Source organism: Delphinapterus leucas, chromosome 2, assembly GCF_059928025.1.
Source record: "Delphinapterus leucas isolate spDelLeu-1000000601 "Yukka" chromosome 2, BTC_Dleu_Yukka2, whole genome shotgun sequence".
Lineage (NCBI taxonomy): Eukaryota > Metazoa > Chordata > Mammalia > Artiodactyla > Monodontidae > Delphinapterus > Delphinapterus leucas.
In genome coordinates, this window is record NC_143130.1 from 73,356,932 (window position 1) to 73,378,641 (window position 21,710).

Here is a 21,710-nt window from a genome sequence, read left to right on the forward strand (position 1 = left end):
GATCACAGCAAAATATTCAGAGAGGCAGACTGGTTTTTATTGAAATGACTAGAATGAAATGCCTGAATTTCCACAGGCAGACTGATAAGATTGCTTATGATCATCAGAGATAATTAGCTGTGCTCCTCTGGGCCTCTAAACTCCTCAGAGTGGGGATGCTTTGAAAGCCTGGTCACTAATGCAGAGACATGATGCGACTCTGAGGGCCAGCCTCTCTAACCACACATTCTTTCACAAGGACTTGGATTCTTTATAAAAAGAAGGTATACTGAAATCAAATTTCCGCAGATGGTACCAAGGGATCTGAAACACCTGGTTAAGTCCCTTTGCACCCCTTATTTTTCAGGTTTACAAACTTTCAAAGCAGAAGAGATTCTGTTTTCAGGGGCAAGTAGAACATACAAGAAGTCTGGATGGTAGCCTTGGGCAGCAGCACCCTACAGTGAGCCAACTGCTTAGTGGATGCCTGAAAACAAGACCATGTAAACAGTTCCCTGTTGCCTAGGCCTATAAAATCTGTACTAAGTGACAGATGCGTAAAGTGGCGTGGGTGGCTGGGCAATGAGGTAACCAGTGGGAAGGAGCTGGCTACACCTCCAGGTGCTAAAAAAGGCAAGAGTTGCATATCCAATGAGCCAACACTAAGTCAACTTAGGGGTGACTGTTTTCCATTTCCTTGGCTCCCACGGCTGCCCTTTTATTACTTTTTCTCTTCAAGCCTGACCCAAAAGTTCATTTATATTCATATTCTCCCATATAAAATGAAAGGGAAATGGAGAGTATAGACACAGTTTGAATTACTGCATGGCCAGCACCTATCAAATGACTGCTTAAGTACCAGGGCCGACACCATTGAATAGCTATGAAGGGGAGATAATTAATTGAAAAAACTGGCAATCTCTAGAAGCTAGGCAATTTTACAGACAAGTTTGCTGTAATCCTCTGGGTAGGTATCACCAGCAAACTATGGTCATTTGAGACTCCTAATAAATACTAGGTATTATTTATAACAATAAGCCCCCTGTTGACAGAAGCAGGTTGAGAAGGGATGGGAAAGCCACACATAGCACTTACCATCTTCTGTTTCCTGCCACACGATGCCCTCAAGGTTGACGCTTGTCCCCGGTTCGCAGGGGCCCAGGCACTCGGGCTCTGTGGCCAGAGCCACATCACATGTGTTGACCCCAACTGATCGGGTACGAACCATGATCTGCTCACAGGGGGATGCGATGTCATTATTGACCACTGGCACCAAAAGGTGCAGTGGCAGCACTGCTGGTGTGGAGACAGGGGACTCCATCTGTGGGGGAAGAGAAAGTAGTAGCTGAGTTACAAGGAGGATATTTATAGGAAATAACTTCTCTGTATTTAATCTAGTCCTACATCCTTTCCTGCCAGAGTGCAGAGGGCTTTAAATATAAGACTTTGGTCCTCACTTCCAAGTTCTAGCTCATGACACCATTACAAATCTAAGTGGTTTAGATGAGTGCACCCTGGACTAGGAGAAGCTCTATTTCTTATTAACAACCCTCCTCATAAACTGTGCTTGGCTAAAAGTGTATTAAAAAACTTGTCTCATTTAAAAATCTCTAGTGAAAGAGAATCAGGGCCAGACTTCAACAGCAAGGGAGCACACAGATTGATGAGAAAGAAAAGGCTCAGCTTCTGAGGCATGTTCTATTGCTACCACTTTGCTTCCCTCCCATCTATCATTCAACAAATAATACATTAATCAGGTATAAAATCCAAGAATACAGGTGGGATTAAAGAAAGGGAGAAATATCCAGATCCTAGGAATGCCACTTCAGGAAGCCTAGAGCTTTAATCCATCTTTGGGTAGAAGGAAATCTACTTAAAAGTTACAGGAGGGCTGGGAGCAACCTGTCCGGGGTTTCTAACCCACAGAGATAATAACAGCGATTGGTTAATGAGAATGGCCTTTCGGAGTGTGAATCTAACATCAAGTGTACATGTAAGAAACAGGAGGTACTGTTACTATCCAGAAACCAATCTATAGCAGTCTATCATCAAACACAAGAACCAGCAATCTACCTCAAAAACTAGACCCTCCCACAAGAATGCAATTACTTAGATGCCAAGAAGAAAGCAACGCATCTAGAGTTAAAAGAAAAATTGTAATAAAAAGCAATAATCCCTTAATTCTTTAAACCCTAGCATTTATCAGGTTGACAAAGTACCAACCCTGGGTCAATACTGCCTACACCCTAACTAAACAGTGTCTGGAATGTGCAAAGGCACTCAATACACACACTGACTGATCTTCCCTAAAGATTAAGTATGATACCAATCAGAAGACCTAGAAAATAAGAGTCAAGGATTGGGACCCTCTTTCCCTTGTGAAAGACCAGGTTGAACGTACTCCTTCAACAGACCCACACTGAAAGCAAGGCACACACGCACCCATAATCCAAGCTACTGGACAGCTCTGCAACAGAACTCTGGTTCTGAAATAGTTTACTGCATGACCACCACTCTATCTATAATCCATCTCCCTCCTTTTAAACACATACACGCGTGCGCGCACACACACACACACACACACACACACACACACCCCTACTGGCCTCGAACTTCCTGGCCTCGAACACTACCCTGGAAGCTGAGATCTGGCTACTGCATCCATTCTCTACAGGGAGCTCTCTGACTTCTTGGCTTACAAGTCAAGTGATGGTATTTGCAGACCATCACTATCAGAGTTCACAGAATGCTAGAACACTGATTCTGATCAATTCTGGTCCCTGAAAAGCTGCCAAAACCTTATCCTTATCTGTTTGTTGTTACACACATCCACCCTGTACTTCCCTAACTCCACCCTTTTCATAAAATGGAAGTGGAAGCCTGTCTAATGAATCTTCTGCATAATGGCAAATGCCAAAAGGCATTTTTGGTCTTTTGTACTCTTGAAAATCAGGCATTTATAATCCAATTTGGCAAACTTCTTGGGATGTGGCAGATGCCTGAAAAACCCTTTAAAATTTCTAAGCACAGATATGAAGGTGAAAACAACAGAAAAAATAAACTGGATTTCCCACTACTCCTGTGTAGTGCCGGACTCTGGCTCCACCATTAAGCCCTCTCAGGAATGCTATAAGAAGGTGGTTCATTAACTCTTTGGAAAGAAAGTTTCCTGGAGATTTTACCCGTGAGAGTTACTAGAAAGGGGAAATCAGAGACAAAGTATACAGACCATCTTTACTCTTAGCCTCACCTCTGTTTCTTGGTTCTTTCTCTTGGGGAAGAACTAAGACAGAAGCAACTTCACAGTTAGTATGTGCATTTCCTTTGCTTAAGAGTTTGTTCCCTTTTCTATACCTTTCTTCTACTAGCAAGAGAAATTCCTGCCAAGTCCTCTTTCTTGGACAAAGAAATTGGCCTGAACCTTTTAGGTCACTCCTGTGAACCTTCTGATTGCCTCGCTTGAGCAAGTCCTATTGCCAACCTGTCCCATCGTTGAGGCAGCAATCCTAATCAGAGAAGGTGGTAAGTCCCCAGGGAGTCACCTACACACTCTGCCATCAGAGACAGCTCTTTTCTGTAAGTGGTTTCATTTCCTGTTAGGTTATTCAGTGCTGCTGGGAGGCCAGGGAAAAGATAAGCTACTAACATCTAGACAAAGCTAAGCTCCCAATTCTATACTAGCAGACCCAGAAAACAACATCTAAGATATAAGTACAAAACACCACTGTTGCATTCAAGCAGCTTGCCAAATTAAACCCCGTGGTAAAACATCTGAAGAGAAGAAACTTAGCTGAACTGATCACTAAGAATAACAGAACTAATACACATGAGGAGCTGATTAATGTGTGTATGCATCAAACCACACTTACTGATCAGAGTTAAGTTACTAAGTAGAGTTCAGGATCTCTGTTTGTGTGAGGATGACTTTATTTAACTATCTGATTAGTTAAACGAGATTTCTGAGGGTGAGGAGAAGTGAGGAAATCCACCTATGGATGTGGAACTACTGTTCAGTTTCCTTCTACTTTGCAAAAGAAATCTAAGGAGCAGCACAATAATGTTTAATTACAGATCTAGCTCTGCTAATTACTGTTAGGTCACATCTATAATCTACATTAAGCCATAGTGCATAATAAACAGCTCTGTGATATTCATCTAATAACCTAGGTGGCTTTGTGGGATTTCAAATTCTACTATTCATCGGAACAAACATAGCTTCATTTAACACTCTCCAGGAGAGGATAAAAATAAAAAAAGGACTCATTTTGCCATCTTTCCTGTATGCCTAGGATATAAGAGCAGGGATTGTCAAGAGACTGATGCCAGCAGGGAAAATAAGGAATAGAAATATGAAAAGTTACGGTCATTAAATACCTTAACAACTATGACAATGAAAAAAGCTGGGCCAAGTCTCAGATTCTGAAATGCTAAGAAGTGCCACCATGGCTCCTGGGGCTCACTGAAATGGGAAGGTAAACAACAAAACAAAACAAAACCTGAAAAGAGACAGAGAATTTAAAGATGGAGATCTCTGAAGTTTCCCAATATTTCATGTCCTTTATTTTTTTAATGATACTTCTTTTCAATTCACCTTTAGATATTAGTCTAACAGCACTCCCACACTTGAGAGGCACTAATGGAGGAAAAAAATTTCAAGGCGGCAGCATAATTTTAGGGGTAGAAAATGTAGCAAAGAAATATTTGGGACAGACTCTCCCCTTCACAAATATGAGTCTGATATCTTTACCTTCACAGTCAAAAGGCAGAAAAGGAGCTGGTTCGACTGATAACTGCAGTAGCTCTAAGAAACTCCCTTTTATTCAAGAGTGAAAGATTACTGGGGATCATGGTTAGATGAATGTTCACATTTATCAGGAAAGACTGTGCAGAAAGTAGAATGTCATCAAATATACTAAATACTATATTAATAAGAAGTTCTCTCTCTTCAATAATTCCAGAGATCCTTCAAGATTTTATAGTGACTCGGCATCAGCAACACTAACAGTAATATACGATCTTGATTGATGGACAAAATATAAGTACTCTCCCTGATGTATTATAGTAAACTTGATTTGCTCACAAAGTTTTTGTTGCAGGTTATTTAAAAAAAAGGTAATTTAAAAAATCCCATTTATCAGTTTATTGTGTTATTTATATTTCTCTCAAATAAAACACAGGGGCTAAAACCCTCAATTGTTTGAACTGCCTTCTGTTGATTGGCAATTTGAGACAAAATAAGTTCACTGTATTCTTTTTTAATAATTTAGGATTATTTTTGCTTATTCTGAAAGATCTTTATTATGAGAGGCTGGAGGGTGGAAATCATGGGATAACTGAAGATGGAGGCAGGAATCTGAATTCTTCCTCTCCATGAAGCTCTTGTCAGAAAGCAACAGAATATTCCGAGTAAATCCCCAAAGAGCTTAACATTTAACTACTAGTGAAGGAGGAAATCAGTCCCTTTTCAAACACTAAGTACCTTTCCAAGTGCCTCTCCAAGAAAAAAGGAAGGAAGGGAGGGAGGGAGGGAGGAAGGAAAGAAGGAGAGGGGAGAGGGGGGGAGAGGGGGAAAACGAGGCTTGCCGGTTTCCTGAGCTTCCAGATTTCACTTGGGCTGCTTTGAAGAAGAATTTGGTTGTAACTCTGGTTAATTTCCCAGACATTTTGTAGTAGAAGACAAGGAGGTAAAAGAGAAAAAGAAAGATGTGGTAGCTGGCACCACAGCCAAACATCAAACAGTTCTTAAAAGCTACATATTCTAGTATTCAAAGAAGACTTACTTTAGCATTCAATTTTAACCAATCATCACCTGGTCAAGGTCAGCAGTGAAGGCTGTTCCAGCGTGTACTAGAAAATGCAAGTGCAGTGAACACATAATTTAAAGACTACAGATTAGCCACAGGGAGTTCTCCGAGATGATCCCTATAGAGTCTCAGGCTCAGACCCTAAAGACTCTTCTGGTAAAGAGAAGGAGATGGCAGATCATATGATCCTAATATTCAAGCCTGTCTAAAACTCCCAATGTGCGGCACTGAGTAAATTATGCTGGAAATTGAACAAAGGAAAAAATCTCATAAGCAAAATCAATGCATAACATAAATCACATGGCAGTGTCCAATACTGTGAAAAGGTTTTTGCTGAATGAAGCATCTCTTTTGCTCTTCCAAATCTTCTCACTCTACAGTCTCCTGCCTGCTTGAAATGCACCACATTTTCCTTCAGCAAAACTATTAACCTTGTAGCTGATGAGTAACCATAGGGACCTAAGTACTACCTACCTCTGAAACTGACTACATTTTTTTTCCACACAAGGTTGATGATCCCTCCTCCCATTCCTACATTCTTCCAAAGGAAGCACTAGAATTAGCTCTCAAGAATAAAGAATTTGAGAAAAATTCATTCTTTGGCTGCAACTACTTCCTCTCCTGAACACGCTTCTTACCTCCTTTTACATACTCATTTCCTAAAAACATCACGGCTGGAACGTGTCTTCTCTACTCCATCCTCTTTCCCCTTAAGGAAAGTAAACACAACCGAAAGCTAAAGCCTTTCTCTGAATCATTCAGAATCACAGATGTCAAAAGAAAAGTCTCAACGTATCCTCCAACATGGATGACTAACTGTACTTAAGAACGTAATCATCACTTATATTGATGGTCCTATGAGAAAACACAAGCATTGTAATTGTGACATCACAAACCACATCTTGCTCTGCAGCAGCTTGGGAAGGAGAAATGGGAATGATTCTCCCTGCTTTAAGCCAGCTGTTCTTCACCTTCCAGGTCTTGGGAAACCTTTACAGATTTAAAAATTGAGAACCTTACACAGCTTTTATTTATGTAGGCTATATTTGTTGATATTTACTGTGTTAGAATTAAAACTGAAAGATTTTAGTATGTACTAATTAATTTAAAACAACTAACAACTAACAATTTTGAAGTGACAAAATTAGAGACACAGAGAACAGACTAGCAGTGGCCAGGGATAAGGGTTGATGGGAGGAGGAAGGAACGTGGGTGTAGGGAGGAAAGGGCAACACAGGGATCCCTGCAGTGATTGAACTGTATCTTGACTATGTGGTAGATACCCAGACTAGACATGTGATAACATTGATAACGAAGACCCAACACAGCCAAAAAATAAATAAATTTAAAGAAAAGAAAAAAAAAAAGAAAGCTGGTCTCACACAGATATGTATGTCCTTTTCAGATAACTGTGGATATTCTCCTTTGATGTGACCCCAAAATGCAAAGAGTAATAGTTCTTTTTATTTTTTAATATTTATTTTATTTACTTGGCTGCATGGGGTCTTAGTTGTGGCACGCGGGATCGTCGTTGTGGCATGTGGGATCTTTTAGTTGTGGCACACAGGATCTTTTAGTTGCGGGATGTGGGATCTAGTTCCCTGACCAGGGATCGAACCCAGGGCCCCTGCACTGGGAAGCACGGAGTCTTAGCCACTGGACCACCAGGGAAGTCCCAATGAGTGACAGTTCTTAAAGGTTATTGACAATGTGGAATCTGAAACTTTTTGTACTCTGTTAGATTACAATCCATTGGTCTAGCTTGCACTTGGAATGTTTCTTTAAGTGCATGATTTTTTTTTTTAACATCATGCATTAGTCATTTGGAAAATACTGGTTCACTGAGTTAGACAGCTCTTTCAAATGTTGACATAGTCCATTAATATTGAAAAGTGTTTTTGTTAATATTGTCTCTGAGCTTATCAGAAAAGTCTTTAAAATACTGGTAAGGTGTCAAACTCATAGGGGGGTAGATACAAATTTTCCAAAAATGTAATGTTAGCTTGAAAGCTCAAATTTTATCATTAACAACAAATAACTGTCAGTTGTTGTCCTTGGAATAATAGGCTTGTTACCAACCAGGGTTCTTGGCCTTCTCTAATCAGTAGAAATTGATAAGACGCAAGACAAGGAATTCAGGCAAGGCTTCACTGGGGCTCCTGCTGCAGCAGGAGAGAGCAAAAAAAAGTAGCAAGTTCCCTGGCTTGCTCACTGAGGCAGGGCGAGCTGGTTCTTTATATGGGGTAATGGTAGGGGTGGGTCCGGGGGTTGGGCCAGAGGGGTAGTTTAGGTGGTTTGTCCACCACTTTGGTGGTGCTGTATGCAGGGGGCATGCACAATATCTTGCTTTTGCTCCTGGTACCCTGTTTTTTTGCTCTTGGCTCTTCAGAAGTGGCAGCTGAGTTTTTGGTCTTTTTGTATCTTGTTGTCCATAATTTGCCCCAACTGGGCATTCACGAAGCTATTTTTAGTCCCATATAGTTTCTTGGTATTTTGTTGCTGGAGGAGACAGGTGCAAGCACTGCAGCAAAGGGTCCCTGGTCCCAGCCTGTCTCAGGCTTATTTCACTCATTTTCAAGAAAATGTCTGCTAAATACCCAAGTCTGAATAACTATAATTTGTTAGTTGTTCTCTCAAGTAAAAATGGCATTTCATGAAAAAACTGGCTAGTTCAGCTTGCAACTCAATTGCACAAGTGCTGTTCCTAGAGACAAACAGGATGCAGAAGAAGTGCTTTATATGTACTTCCCATTTTGCTACATAGAATATAAAATGACATGTACTCAAAGGTCAAGATTTAATAAGCTAATAATTGTTACTGCTTTATTAAAGATATTTTAAAGTGAAACTAGCTATATAAAAACGTTTACCTTTTACTGTGAGGGCACAGCAGTTAAGAATGTTATTACTAGTACAATTTGGAGCCACTGATTTGACTCCTGCTAACACCTCAGCCATTTTACCTACCATTGCTTTTGCACCATCAGTGCAAATGTCAACAGAGTGAAAAAGGCAAGTAATGTCTTAGTATTATTATGAAAATAGTTTTGACGTGGCAGGACCTCTGAAAAGGTCTGAGAGATACTTAGGGGTCTGAGTGCTATATTTTGAGAATTAATCAAGTTTCATGTTCTGGGATTGGGTAAGTGATCAGCCTCTCCAGAAGCATATGCCATCTGATTCCTATAACAAAACTGGGATTCTGGTAGCAAGGAAGTTGAGGGAGGCTGCCTCTTCAGTAGGCAAACAACAATGTCTGCCACAACAGGGCAGTTTGGAAAGACAGTGAAGGAAAAAGAGACACAAAGGCAGGGAAAATTATTAGCAAGAGTGGAGTATGTAAGACAGCTCCTAAGATCCAGACTCAGGATTTTTTAAGTAAGGGATGTTCATAAGTTAGGTATTAATAAAGTTCAGCAATTGAGTAATGAGTATTTTAAAAATATGGGAGAATAAAGCACTCAGTTAATTGTTTCTAAAACGGACAAAAGAATGATGGTCATTAACTACTAATAAAATTGATCCTTACCCTTGTGGGCAGAGGGGGAATCACTCCTCTAGTGCCTATTTGTTCTCACATTGCTAAGTATAAGACTTCTCTGAAATTGTAATTTAGTAGTTCAGAAATTAAACATGGCTTATCTAAAAGAAATTTTAAAATGGGTCCCTTAATTAACCAGAAGCCATCATTTCCTACAGAAGTCTTCCTTGTCTTTGCTACTTAAGCTAAAGGTATAGAGATAAAACTTCAAAGTGGTATGAAGGGTGTTGTACAGTCTGAGTTAACTCCTGATTATGGACACCTTAGCACTACTGAACCAAGTGGGAAATGGCCATCTGCTTAGATATGCTTCAATGCCCAAGTGTCTCCTAGGTGACTTTGTGTTCTATAATATAAGGTCACAGAATATCAACTGATTCTTTATAACTTCCACATAAGACCTACAGATTTGACAGGAAACAATGGGTGATTCCAATGAAAGGTCATTCTGTCTAAACAAAGCACCTTAAGCAGCAAAGCTACTTGGGTTCCTAGAGAGCATGTGCAAGACAAAATTATAAAATCACATCATAGTGTGGAAAAACCTTCAAGATCATCTAACTAACCTAACCACTCAAGGGTGAAATCTTTTCTATAATAGGTAGTAATAAAACCCCTATTTGGGGACTTTCCTGGTGGCACAGTGGTTAAGACTCCGCGCTCCCAATGCAGGGGGCCAGGGTTTGATCCCTGGTCAGGGAACTAGATCCCACATGCATGCTGCAACTAAGAGTTCACATGTCACAACTAAGGAGCCTGCCTGCCACAACTAAGACCCAGCACAACCAAATAAACAAATAAATATTTAAAAAAATAAATAAAAAATAAAAATAGGGCTTCCCTGGTGGCACAGTGGTTAAGAATCTGCCTGCTAGTGCAGGAGACACGGGTTCGAGCCCTGGTCCAGGAGGATCGCACATGCCGCGGAGCAACTAAGCCCGTGCGCCACAACTACTGAGCCTGCGCTTACAGCCTGTGAGCCACAACAACTGAGCCCGCGTGCCACAACTTCTGAAGCCCGTGCACCTGGAGGCCATGCTCTGCAACGAGAAGTCATGCTCTGCAACAAGAGAAGCCACCGCAATGAGAAGCCTGTGCACCACAATGAAGCCTAGTCCCCGCTCGCCACAAGTAGAGAAAAGCTTGCGCAAGCAACGAAGACCCAATGCAACCAAAAATAAATAAATAAATACATAAGTTTTAAAAAAATAATAAAATAAAAATAAAACCCCTATCTGAACTTTATCCACCCCGCCCCAAACCTGTGGTGAGAAAATAACCCTTACTTTACTGGATGGCTTAAAAGATTAAACTCTTTAACGTATGTCAAGGGCCTAGCAATATGTCTACAGTATTCTGGCAATCTCAAATGGTAGCTATTATTAGTTATTCTAAGAGTCAAGTCACTCTTGAAAGCTCATACTGAATTTCACAGCCATTAAAACTCCCTAGATCTTTTCTACCCAAACTTTGAAAACATTCTCTTCCACCTCTGACCCCCACCCACCACCACCAGTTTCCTTTCCCAGAAGCAATCAACCCAATGCATATGTATTTGCTTGTTTATATGTACCTTCCCTTCATTCTTTTTACACAAATGACAGTGTACTAAAAAAAAAAAAAAAAAAAAAAAATGACGTGTACTACATACGCTGTTCTGTACCTTATTTCTTCATGTAATAAAAATGGAGGTAACTGTTTTAAACTTTAAATGCTCATCATCCTAAAAGACAGACTGGATGAAATCTCAGCTCTGTAAAAACATCAGGGGTACCTATATTTCATACGGTCATTGTAGCAATTAACTGAATACGAAGTGCTTAGTGCATAGTGCCCAAGACACAGTAAAAGTTCAATAAATATTAGCCAGTAACAATAATGATGATAATAATAGTAATAACAACAATATCTTACAATTTAATTCTATCTTTCAGTCTTTTATGACATTGTCAATTTCTATTCAGACATTCAGTACTTGAACTGTCCATCTGCAGTGGTTCATTCTAGTATAGTTTTGACTTCATTATGTCTTCCCTTCTTCTGGTAGAGGAATTTCTATTTCCTGTGGGAAATCCATTCCCCCAACTTCATTCCACTATAGGAGTGGGCCCAACTCTACTCAGACTACATGGAATAGGTTCTCCACAGGCTATAGAGATTCTTTCTTCCCCTGGTCCCTTAAGCTGGAAGGACTAACTAAACCTGGAACTGCTAGTGGCCATTTTCCCTAACACTTGAGAAGGCTTGTCTAAGAAAAAAGCCAATTCAGGGGAAAGTAGAATAGAAATGAGCAAAGATAGAATCCCAAAGACATTATTTGAGCCCCTGCCGGAAACTAATAAACTCCACTGGTGAGAACCTACAAATTCCTTGTTTGCTTAAACTAGCTTGAGCCAGGTTTCCATCACAACTGAAAAAGTCCTGACCACTATATATCACCCACAAATTTATATGCATACTTTCTATTTAGTCACAAGTTATAATGAAAATGTTGAACAGGACTGGATCAATGGCAGAGACTTGTGGTATACTAACCTAGCTAACATCTAGTGATCAATACTCTTTAAATATAGCTCTTCAGCCAACTATAAAGTCACCCAACTGTATCACCATCCAGTCCACACTTCACTGACATGTCATCAAGAATATCATAAAAGGCTTTTTCAAATATCTTGAAGAAATCAAGGCACTCCAATCTACCCACCCAAAAACTCTATTGGGAAGAGAGAGAAAGTTTAGAGTGTCATGTTTTAGAACTTAATTTGGTTTCTAATAAGCATTATTTTTCCGGATTCCTTTCTTCATTCAGAAACATTAAATACTTACTATAATCTAAGCACTCTATTATGGCAAGTGATGAATCTTAATATGATCCCTGTCCCTAGGTCTGGGCAGGTAGACAAATGTGAACAAGTAATTAAAGAAATATCATAAAGGATGTAAAAGAAGTACAAAGGTGGCAAAATCACTTGTGTACACCTGGGAGAGAGGCAGCTGACGTTTCAGCTGAGTCTTAGAAGTAAGTTCAACAGGAAGATAAGGAAAATTAGGTTATTTTAGTCAGATGTAACACCAAATACATGGCCTGAGAGGGAACCACAATAGTTTGGCATGGAGGGAATGGTCAAGTGGTGGGAGATTACATGTCATACTAAAGAAGGTCACTGTGGAGTTTTAAGCAGGAAAGTGATATGATCCAATAAGGTTTTTAAATGATAGAAGCAAACTTCAATTATTGCTTACTGTGTGTGTGTGTGTCAAGCACTTTTCAAAGCATTTCATATGTATTCCTCAAAATGACCCTCTGAGGTAATTAACATTGTATCTCCTTTTAAAGATGAATATACTAAAGCTATATGGGCTAGGTAAGTTGGCCAAGGTCATATAGCTACCAAGTGATAAAACTGGGATTCAAACTCAGGCAATTTGGCTCTAGAACCCATGCAATAATAAAGAAGTGAGAACCCAAACTGAATGGTGTCACAAGAAGTCAAGGGAAAATGAAGTTTCAAGAAGAAAATGGGCTGCCGTTGTGCAAGCTGAAATTGCAGGAAAGGGCAAGGCACAGAAGCTAAATTGCACTGGGTAAGGGAAAGCATCAAGAGGCGAAGGAAAGATACTCAGAAGTTATTGTGTGTCTACTGTGCACCAGAGTTATCTTAGTAAATCTCCTACACTCCTAGGAAGCAGACGATGCTTTGTTTGACAGAAAATAAACAAAGCCCCATGAAGGTTAATTGATTTGTCCATAATGACCAGTTACTAAGTGGCAGGGCCAGGATTTGAACCAAGGTATGCCTAACTCTAAAGCTTGTGCTCTTTTCCATTATACATGCTACTCCAAAAAACCTTCGGCATGACCAGGAAGAAGAGTGCAAGTACTTCACAAACTATCTGTTTAACATTTTGTTCTAGGACTTCGCTAAAGTTCAATGTTATGTTTGATGGTCTACAATTTTGAAAATTTGGACATTTGCCTGTCTGCAGTCTTATGGTTCTCTCCCATCTACCAGGATTCCCTAGATGAAAGGATCTCTGACTACATGTGCAAACTCTTTCAATATTTTCCAATGTGATTAATTTGGATTTAGACACTGAACTCTGTCAAAAATTGAGACGCTTTGTGAAAGAGGAAAGGAGGTGGTTGCTATTTAGAATTTGGTAAAGCAAACTCATCTTTTATAAAGAGAACAAAGGTTGTTCAAGAGTTTTTACTCTGTTTTTTAGATCTGAATTTGCACATTTGTTTTGGTAAATCCTTGGTTTCATACAATGATTTTTTTGCTTCAAGTGGCATCATAATATGGTTCTGATTTTCCAGTACAAATATCCTTTGAAGTGGAACTGAAACACCTAACATAATGCAGTTAAGCCTTGCTAAACTATGTTTCACTTTTCAACAATTCCTTAGCTTAGCTCTTCTAATATAGACCAACAAAAGTGAAAATACCAAATAACAACACTATATGAAATTTAGAATTTTGTACAACATACTTAACATACAGGGCTCACAAAATCTTATAGAAATTGAGAAGGGCACTTCATCTTTCAAGGGCCAGTAAAGTTAAGCTTCCAAAATAGAGTAACTTAGAAAGGCATCAGAGCATTCAATACTGGAAAAAACTCTGGCCTTAAAAATCTCTCACCAAGGTAGAGCAGTAGGCAAACCCAACAATGTAAATAAGAGTTGCTATATTCTAGGTAACAGATTTTTACAGCCTTCATTACTAAACATGGTCCTTATTGTAATACTCACAAATCCATTCAACAGTGTAATAAAATGAAGAACTCTATAAGGCTCAGAAAAAACACATATCCTGTATTTGTAGAGTCAACACAAAGCTAGTTTATATCCTAGCTTGCAAAACTTCATTTTATATTAGGAGACAACGGTTAAACAAATAATCATAACAGAGGTGAACAGAGGGCTGCAAGTACCCTGCCCAGGGAGTGACTGCCAAGAGGCAACAGGGAAGACTTCATAGTGGAGTGGACCTAAAGGAGTTCCCCAAGAAAAGAATAGAAAGCATACTCCATTTGCACAACAAAGGAAACCATACACAAAAGGAAAAGACAATCTACAGACTGGGGGAAAAGATTTGCAAATGATGTGATGACAAGGGCTTAACTTCCAAAATATATAAATAGCTCATACAATTCAGAAACAAAAAAACCAAACCACCCAATCAAAATATGGGCAGAAGACCTAAACAAACATTTCTCCAAAGAAGACGCACAGATGGCCAATAGGCACACGAAAAGTTGCTCAAAATCGCTAATTATTAGAGAAATGCAAATCAAAACTACAAGGTACCACCCACACTGGTCAGAATGGCCATCATTAAAAAGTTTACAAATAACAAAGGCTGGACAGGGTGTGGAGAAAAGGGAACCCTCCTACACTGTTGGCGGGAATGTAAATTTGTGCAGCCTCTATGGAGAACAGTATGGAGGTTCCTCAAAAACCTAAAAATAGAGTTGCCATATGATCCAGCAATCCCATTCCTGGGCATATATCCAGACAAAACTATAATTTGAAAATATACATGCACTCCTATGTTCATAGAAGCACTACTTACAATAGCCAAGACTTGGAAACAACCTAAATGTCCATCAACAGATGAATGGATGAAGAAGATGTGGTACACATATACAATGAAATATTACTCGCCCATAAAAAAAGAATGAAATAATGCCATTTGCAGTGTCATGGATGGACCTAGAGATTATCATACCAAGTGAAATAAGTCAGAAAGAGAAAGACAAATACCATATGATATCACTTACATGTGGAATCTAAAATATGACACAAATGAACTTATGTATGAAACAGAAACAGACTCACAGACATAGAGAACAGACTTGTGGTTGTCAAGGGGTTGGGGGGTGGGAGAGAGTTGAATTGGGGGGTTAGGACTAGCAGATACAAACTATTATATATAGAATGGATAAACAGCAAGATCTTATTGTACAGCAACAGACAACTATATTCAATATCCTGTAACAAACCATAATAGAAAAGAATATGAAAAAGAATATCTATCTATATATATCTATCTGAATCACTTTGCCGCATACCAGAAAACAACACAACACTGTAAATCAACTATACTTCAATTTTTTAAAAATGAAAAGGAAAAAGAAAGCATACTCTAAGCAGAAGGAACAGCCTGTTCAAAGGTGCACAGGCATGAACAAACACAATTAGTATATTCAAAGAACCGCAGGTCGTTTGGTTTGGTTGGAGGAGAGAGTAGTACAGGGAGAGTAAAATTTGGACTTAACTTTGCAGGTATTAAGAAACTTCTGAGGAATTAAAGCAAAGGAGTGATATCAGGTTTGTATAATTAAAAGTAAAATTAATGGAAGAGGGCAGACTAAAAGAGATTGAAAAGGAGGGCACCTAGCTAGATGCCTGTTGCAACAAACCCAGTAAGTAAGAAGTAGAAGGCCTCAAGAGACATTCAGGACATACAAGCAGTTTGACTTCACGACATATGAGACATGTAGGTAGGTAATCAGTACAGGAGTCAGGTATGACTAGAATTTCTAATTCAGATGGTTAGGAGATGATTCATTCCACAAATATTTAATAAGCACCTAATATATGCCGGGCACTATTCTAAGTGCAGAGGATATGCAATGAACAAAACAGATCAAAATCTCAGTCTCTGGAGCTTAAATTCAAGTGGAATGGTATTCTATTACTGAAAGAAAAAGAAAGAAAAAAGAGGAGGAACAGGTTTCAGTTTTGATTTGGGGAGACCGGAGAAAGAGGAGTGAGATTAGTTTTATATTGCTTTTACTTTGCTTAATTGCCAGCATTCCACGAAAAGAAGACTGGAAGTGTGTTACAAGGAAGAGGTGGGTCATCAGTGCACAATCTGGAGGGGTCTTCTGAGTATTTTTTAAGGACTTCAGAATAATACATAAATACAAATGAAAACACAATATAATTTTTCACCTATCTGACTGGTAAAGATGAAACAGTTGAACGATATCCAATCTGGCAAGAATATGGAAAAAAAACAGACACTGTTACGCAGTATTAGTTGGTGGGAATATGAATTGGTAGAAACTCTGGAGAGGGCGATTTGGCAACAGGTATTAAGATGTAAAATGTACATGCTCTTTTGTCCAAAAATTCCACTTTTAGAATTTATATTAAGAAGATAAAAGGACAAGTGCACAAAAATGTATCACGTACAGTTTGCTTCAGTATTAGTTTTTAATAGTCAAACAAACAAAAACCCAGAAACAATCTGAATGTCCATTATAGCATAGATCTATAACTACCATCAAGTACAGAGATCCACAGCATATTTTTGAGTGAAAAAAAGTTTACAATACAGTATGTATTAATTAGCCCATTAATGTCAAACTGATCTTTATGTAACTATATACAATTTTTTTGTTTTTTTTTTTTGGCTGCACCGTGTGGCACGTGGGATGGAAGCTCAGAGTCTTAACCACTAGACCGCCAGGGAAGTCCCTATGTACAATTCTTATACACTATGCAGATCAGAAGTGAGAAACAGAAGTTGAGATTTAGAAGGATGTTCTTGCAATCATCTTTGGGTAGTGAGACTCTGGATGATATTTAGTTTCTCTTTTATATTTTTCAGTATTTGATTTCTTCATTATATTGAGAACTTTTTTAAAATTTAGTTTTTAAAAAAGCTACTTTTAATGGAAAAGGGAGCGATGTTTACATATGTGAAGGTTTACGTTTATTGTAAGAAAAGGGACCTAGGTTAATGAGGAAATAGGCAGGCAGGTGAAAAGAGTTAAGAATACTGGGGCACATAAGTAGAAGGGGGGGAGGCAGAAGGGTAATGACATTAAGTCAGTACTTCCATTGCATAGGTCACTGGGACAACAGGCCATAGGAATGGCCCCAAACAGCTGGGTGGTACCTAAGAGCTGGGGATATGGGCAGTACTACACGAACATTTCTGTGATCTTCGTAAGGCAGATATTCATAAACCAGCCACTGCCCATATTCATTTGATTCTAATTGCCAAGAACTGAGTGGCATCTTCCATGCATGTGCAAATATGCAAACTCTTTGTTAAGAAATAAACAACAATCCCAAACCCCTCTCTGTGGCGACCAGAATCCTACCTGGAACAGGGCCAGAAAAAGCCATGTCTCCAGCACTTCTGAGAAAACTGTGGCTGCTGCTTATCAAATTAAAATGCAAAGCAGCTCATTCCAGTGTCACTGGGAAGTGTCAGAAAAGGATTATGCTGCCCACCCCAAGGATGCAGGTCAGCTAGACAATACCCATCTTCTTGTGCTGAGAAGGAGGGAGGGGGAGGAGAAAGATTAGGCCTGTTTCCAAATAGCAGTCTGGCCTGCTTGTTACTGTGGTAACCTCCCTTCCCTGAGCTGCTCTCATTTGTCTTTCTCTGTCTGACCTTTATGTTGTTCTGACAGTAACTGAGGAGGAAAAGGTGCCCGCCTGCCAGCTAAGCACTCAAGTTGAGGGCACTGAACAAGAAAAAGAGGCACTCAAAGTCCTCCTCATTCTAGACTCTAAACGGTGACCTTAGAGCAATTAGAGTCCTGAAAGAGATTTCTCGTGGCCCTCATCATTCCATCCTTCCTCCCCTGCTCTCAGGGCCACCTCACTTCTCTGATACTCCCTTTCAGTGTGAGGAATCTGAGTCAGAGTCAAGTGGGTAGGTGAGAAGTCACAGAGAAGAGAAAAAACAAGGCACGAGAAGCTGAAGAACAGAGGCAATAAAATATTAACTCAAAAATGCCTGAGACAATGATCAGTACAGTGGTTAAGTACAGCTTTTAGTTTCCTCTCTATTCAGGATTCGTGCCATATGCTCAGTCAGTGGAGGTATGAGGGCAATTAAGGTACTTGGGACAGGGCTAGGGAAGGGCCCAAATACTTAGTGCTTTTTATTGTTTTTCTTTAAGCCCTGAATACCTTTAAAATTCAATCACTTAACAAATAATTATTGAGTACCCCTATGTGTAGGTCTTGTCCTAGACACTGGGTATGCAGTGGGAAATGAAAGAGACTGGTAAATAACTATAATAGAAACCTACTAAGGCACAAATAGGGCAAGTGGTAAGAGGTTCTTGGACAATGTGAGCTATCTCTCCGGTATAGTTGGGGATGGCCTCTTCTGAAGAGGATGGATTTAAGCTGATCCTAAAAGATGAGAAGACATGAAGAACCTAGGAATGAGCAATGCAGGCAGAGGGAACAGCATATGTAAATCCCTAAGGCAGGAAAGAGCTTGGTATATATTTGAGGTCCATATTTCATTTTGTATTACTACTCAAGCCCATGGAAAAATGTTTGAGTCTGCTTATTCTAGAAGCTTAAGGAGGCCCAGGAAATGGGCAACATGAGAACAGTCAGCTGAATATTATCCACTAAGTTCACAGATGAATGAGTCATTAAGTTATCAGTCATGAAATGCTATGGTGTACAGACAGAACTCCTATCTAATAGTTTGAAAAAGTAAGAGCTACAATACTGGAGTCAGTTCTCTGCCAAATAGCAGTCACTGTCATTCCAAAAGACACACTGTGTAGGGCTAATTTAGTTTTATCTTAAATGGCATCCTCAAACCCATCAAAGACTTCACCCCAAACCTACTTAAACTGATTTATGTTGGAGTAATGAGCTTACAAAGGAGGCAGCAGGGCCAGGTTTTAGTCTCAGTTTTCCACCACTTAGCTGTATAACCTTAGACAAGTCATTTCACTTCTCCAAACTTTGACCTTATGAAATGAAGTAGTTGGACTTTATGATCTCTAAGGAGGCTGTATTAGGACTTTTTCAGTTACAACTGACAGAAGAGCACACCAGACTGGCTTAAACAAAAAGTCCAAATTAGGCTATCATATAACTTAAAAAGTCCAAATTAGGCATGGCCTGATATAAAGGCTCACATGATGTCATGGAGGCCTAGTTTCTATCCCTTCCTCCCTTGGTGGTGTCTTTTCAGTTCTGCTTCATTTTCAGACAGGCTCTCCTCCTGGGTGGCAAGGTAGCTGAGGCAGTTCAAGCTTTACAAGCTCTTAATTCCAGGCTCAGTGGGCAGACAGGTTCTTTTCTAGCCACCTAACAAAAATCCTGAAGTTCCTTCTGATTGGACCAGCTTCTGGAATTTAAGAGTTGATGTCCCTTACAATTTTTATAATCTTTATATTTTGTAAATATTTAAGCATATTCCCTCCAAGTCTCTACCTTTTCAAGTTTTAATTTTTAAAACCACAGTGTATATGTAGTTTTTGTCTGCCCAGCATCCATCTTTCATAGAAAACTGTCCCTTCCCCAGTCCTTGTGCTCTAGTAAGATAGGCAATCACAGTGTCTCTCCAGTCGCCTGTCTCTGGAGTGGGTTCGGCATCAATCTATTTATTTCTTCTAAAATAATCTGTTGATGGAATATTTATTTCATGTTTTTTAGAAGGTAGAGTCATGCTTCATCCTTAATATGCCTGTTTAAGATATAAAACCCTTCAAATCTCTCCTGCTCTTAAAAGCGTTAAATTTCTGCAACTGCCTCAAACAAAACACTTGAATGATAGTCGAGGCATTTCATCAGAAAAGTATTAATATGGCCAGACGGCAAACATCAATCCTTCTTATCTACTCAATTATACTACAGAAATGAGTTACAGTTGGATTATCAGAACATTCTGAATTATTATTAAATATGGGAACTTTCTTGAAGACCAAATGGAATTTTCAGATTGCAAAAACCATTTTATCAGAATTTCACTGTACCACAAACATTTTTGTGTCGATTAATTTAAAACATAATTTTAAACGTTTGAATAGAATCTTTTTGAACAAATAAAGCATAATTTATTTGACCAATTTACTACAGGTGGATATTTAGGTTGTCCCAATTTTCACTTGTATAAACAAGGCCGAGAGGAGTATCTTAATGGCTACATATCTTGTACCTGTTTTACGATTTTCACAGGCTAACATCCTATATATGAGATTAGTGAATAAAAGGCTATGCATATTTCACAGTTTTTTGATACACACTATTCCATCAACTTTCAGGCTCTCTAGAGCTTAAAAAAAAAAAGTCTATAGTACTGCTTACATTTCCAGGGTAATTTATTTACCCTTCTCAGGACCTTCCTTAGGTATTACCAAGACTATACAAAGTATTCTACTTTTAAACTTATTTGTTGTTATTCCCAAAGGATTATAACATTTTCTGTTTGTTTTTAATGTCTTCCTGACTATAACCCTGTAAGCTGACATTTATAGCCACTGTTCTTGCTTTCACTTAAGGAGGTCTACACTAATTCTTGACTCCTTTCCTAGGTTACAAATGACTACCCAAAACCCAGATGTATTTAAAATATAACACAAAACATACAATATGCATTATCTATCTATCTATCTATCTATACATATCTATATCTATCTCCATTTATCGCATGCCCCCTCCTATATACATGATGTTATATTTATACATAGGTAATATTCAAACAGTTCAGGCCCAAGAGCTTGAACACTGGGCAGAGTCTGAGTCCCTCTTAAGCCAGGACAATAAAAGGCTAGATTTCGTAGAGTACAGGTTGGGGGTTGAAATTTCTAATTGGCAAGTAGCTGGCAGACAGGAAAGACTTAAGTTCATAAATGAAATGGGGGCCATGAGTAGCACGTGTTTCTTCTTCCTCTCTCCAACTTCTTCTGGCAGCTCTTCAACTTTCTAGTAAACTAGGGTAATGTTTTTGCTTTTACCATAACCAGTAGGATCAACCATACCATCTAATATTTTACCAGCATCTATCAGTCTCAGTTTTCTGTCACTTACCTGTGAATACAACTGAGAGCTTTTTAAAAGGATAGAGTTTTTCTTGAGAAGTCTCGATAATGCACAAACCTCTTAAGTTTCTGGGTCTGTTTCCAACATGTAAAATTTCTTAACCACTTTATTTATTGGGTTGGCCAAAAGATTCGTTCGGTTTTTTCTGTAAGACGGCTCTAGTAGTGCTTAGCTGTCTTTAACTTCATTTGAAACAATTTGGTTAGATTGTATTGTGACAGCTTTCATATTAGCGTGCATTTAAAAAAACCTTATCAAAATTGGTGAATTTTTGTGTAGCCATTTTAATACTGAAGATGGAAGAAAAAGAGCAACATTTTTGGCATATGATGCTTCATTATTTCAAGAAAGGTAAAAATGTAACTAAAACGCAAAAAAAGATTTTTGCAGTGTATGGAGAAGGTGTTGTGACTGATCGAACGTGTCAAAAGTGGTTTGCGGACTTCCCTGGTGGCGCAGTGGTTAAGAACCCACCTGCCAATGAATGGGAGATGGGTTCAAGCCCTTGTCCGGGAAGATCCCACATGCCGCGGAGCAACTAAGCCCATGCACCACAACT

The 21,710-nt window shown here is 39.1% G+C and overlaps 1 protein-coding gene across 8 annotated transcripts in view; it reads right to left on the reverse strand.

The window, feature by feature from the left end:
• The window catches only part of ZNF609 (zinc finger protein 609), a 234,335-nt gene that overhangs the window by 70,286 nt on the left and 142,339 nt on the right, over positions 1 to 21,710 (reverse strand). For all 8 annotated transcript variants that reach the window (XM_089907122.1, XM_089907118.1, XM_089907121.1 and 5 more), the window contains one exon: positions 1,075 to 1,300. In XM_089907122.1, coding sequence (XP_089763248.1) covers positions 1,075 to 1,300 — 226 coding nt within the window. The remainder of the gene's footprint in view (positions 1 to 1,074; positions 1,301 to 21,710) is intronic.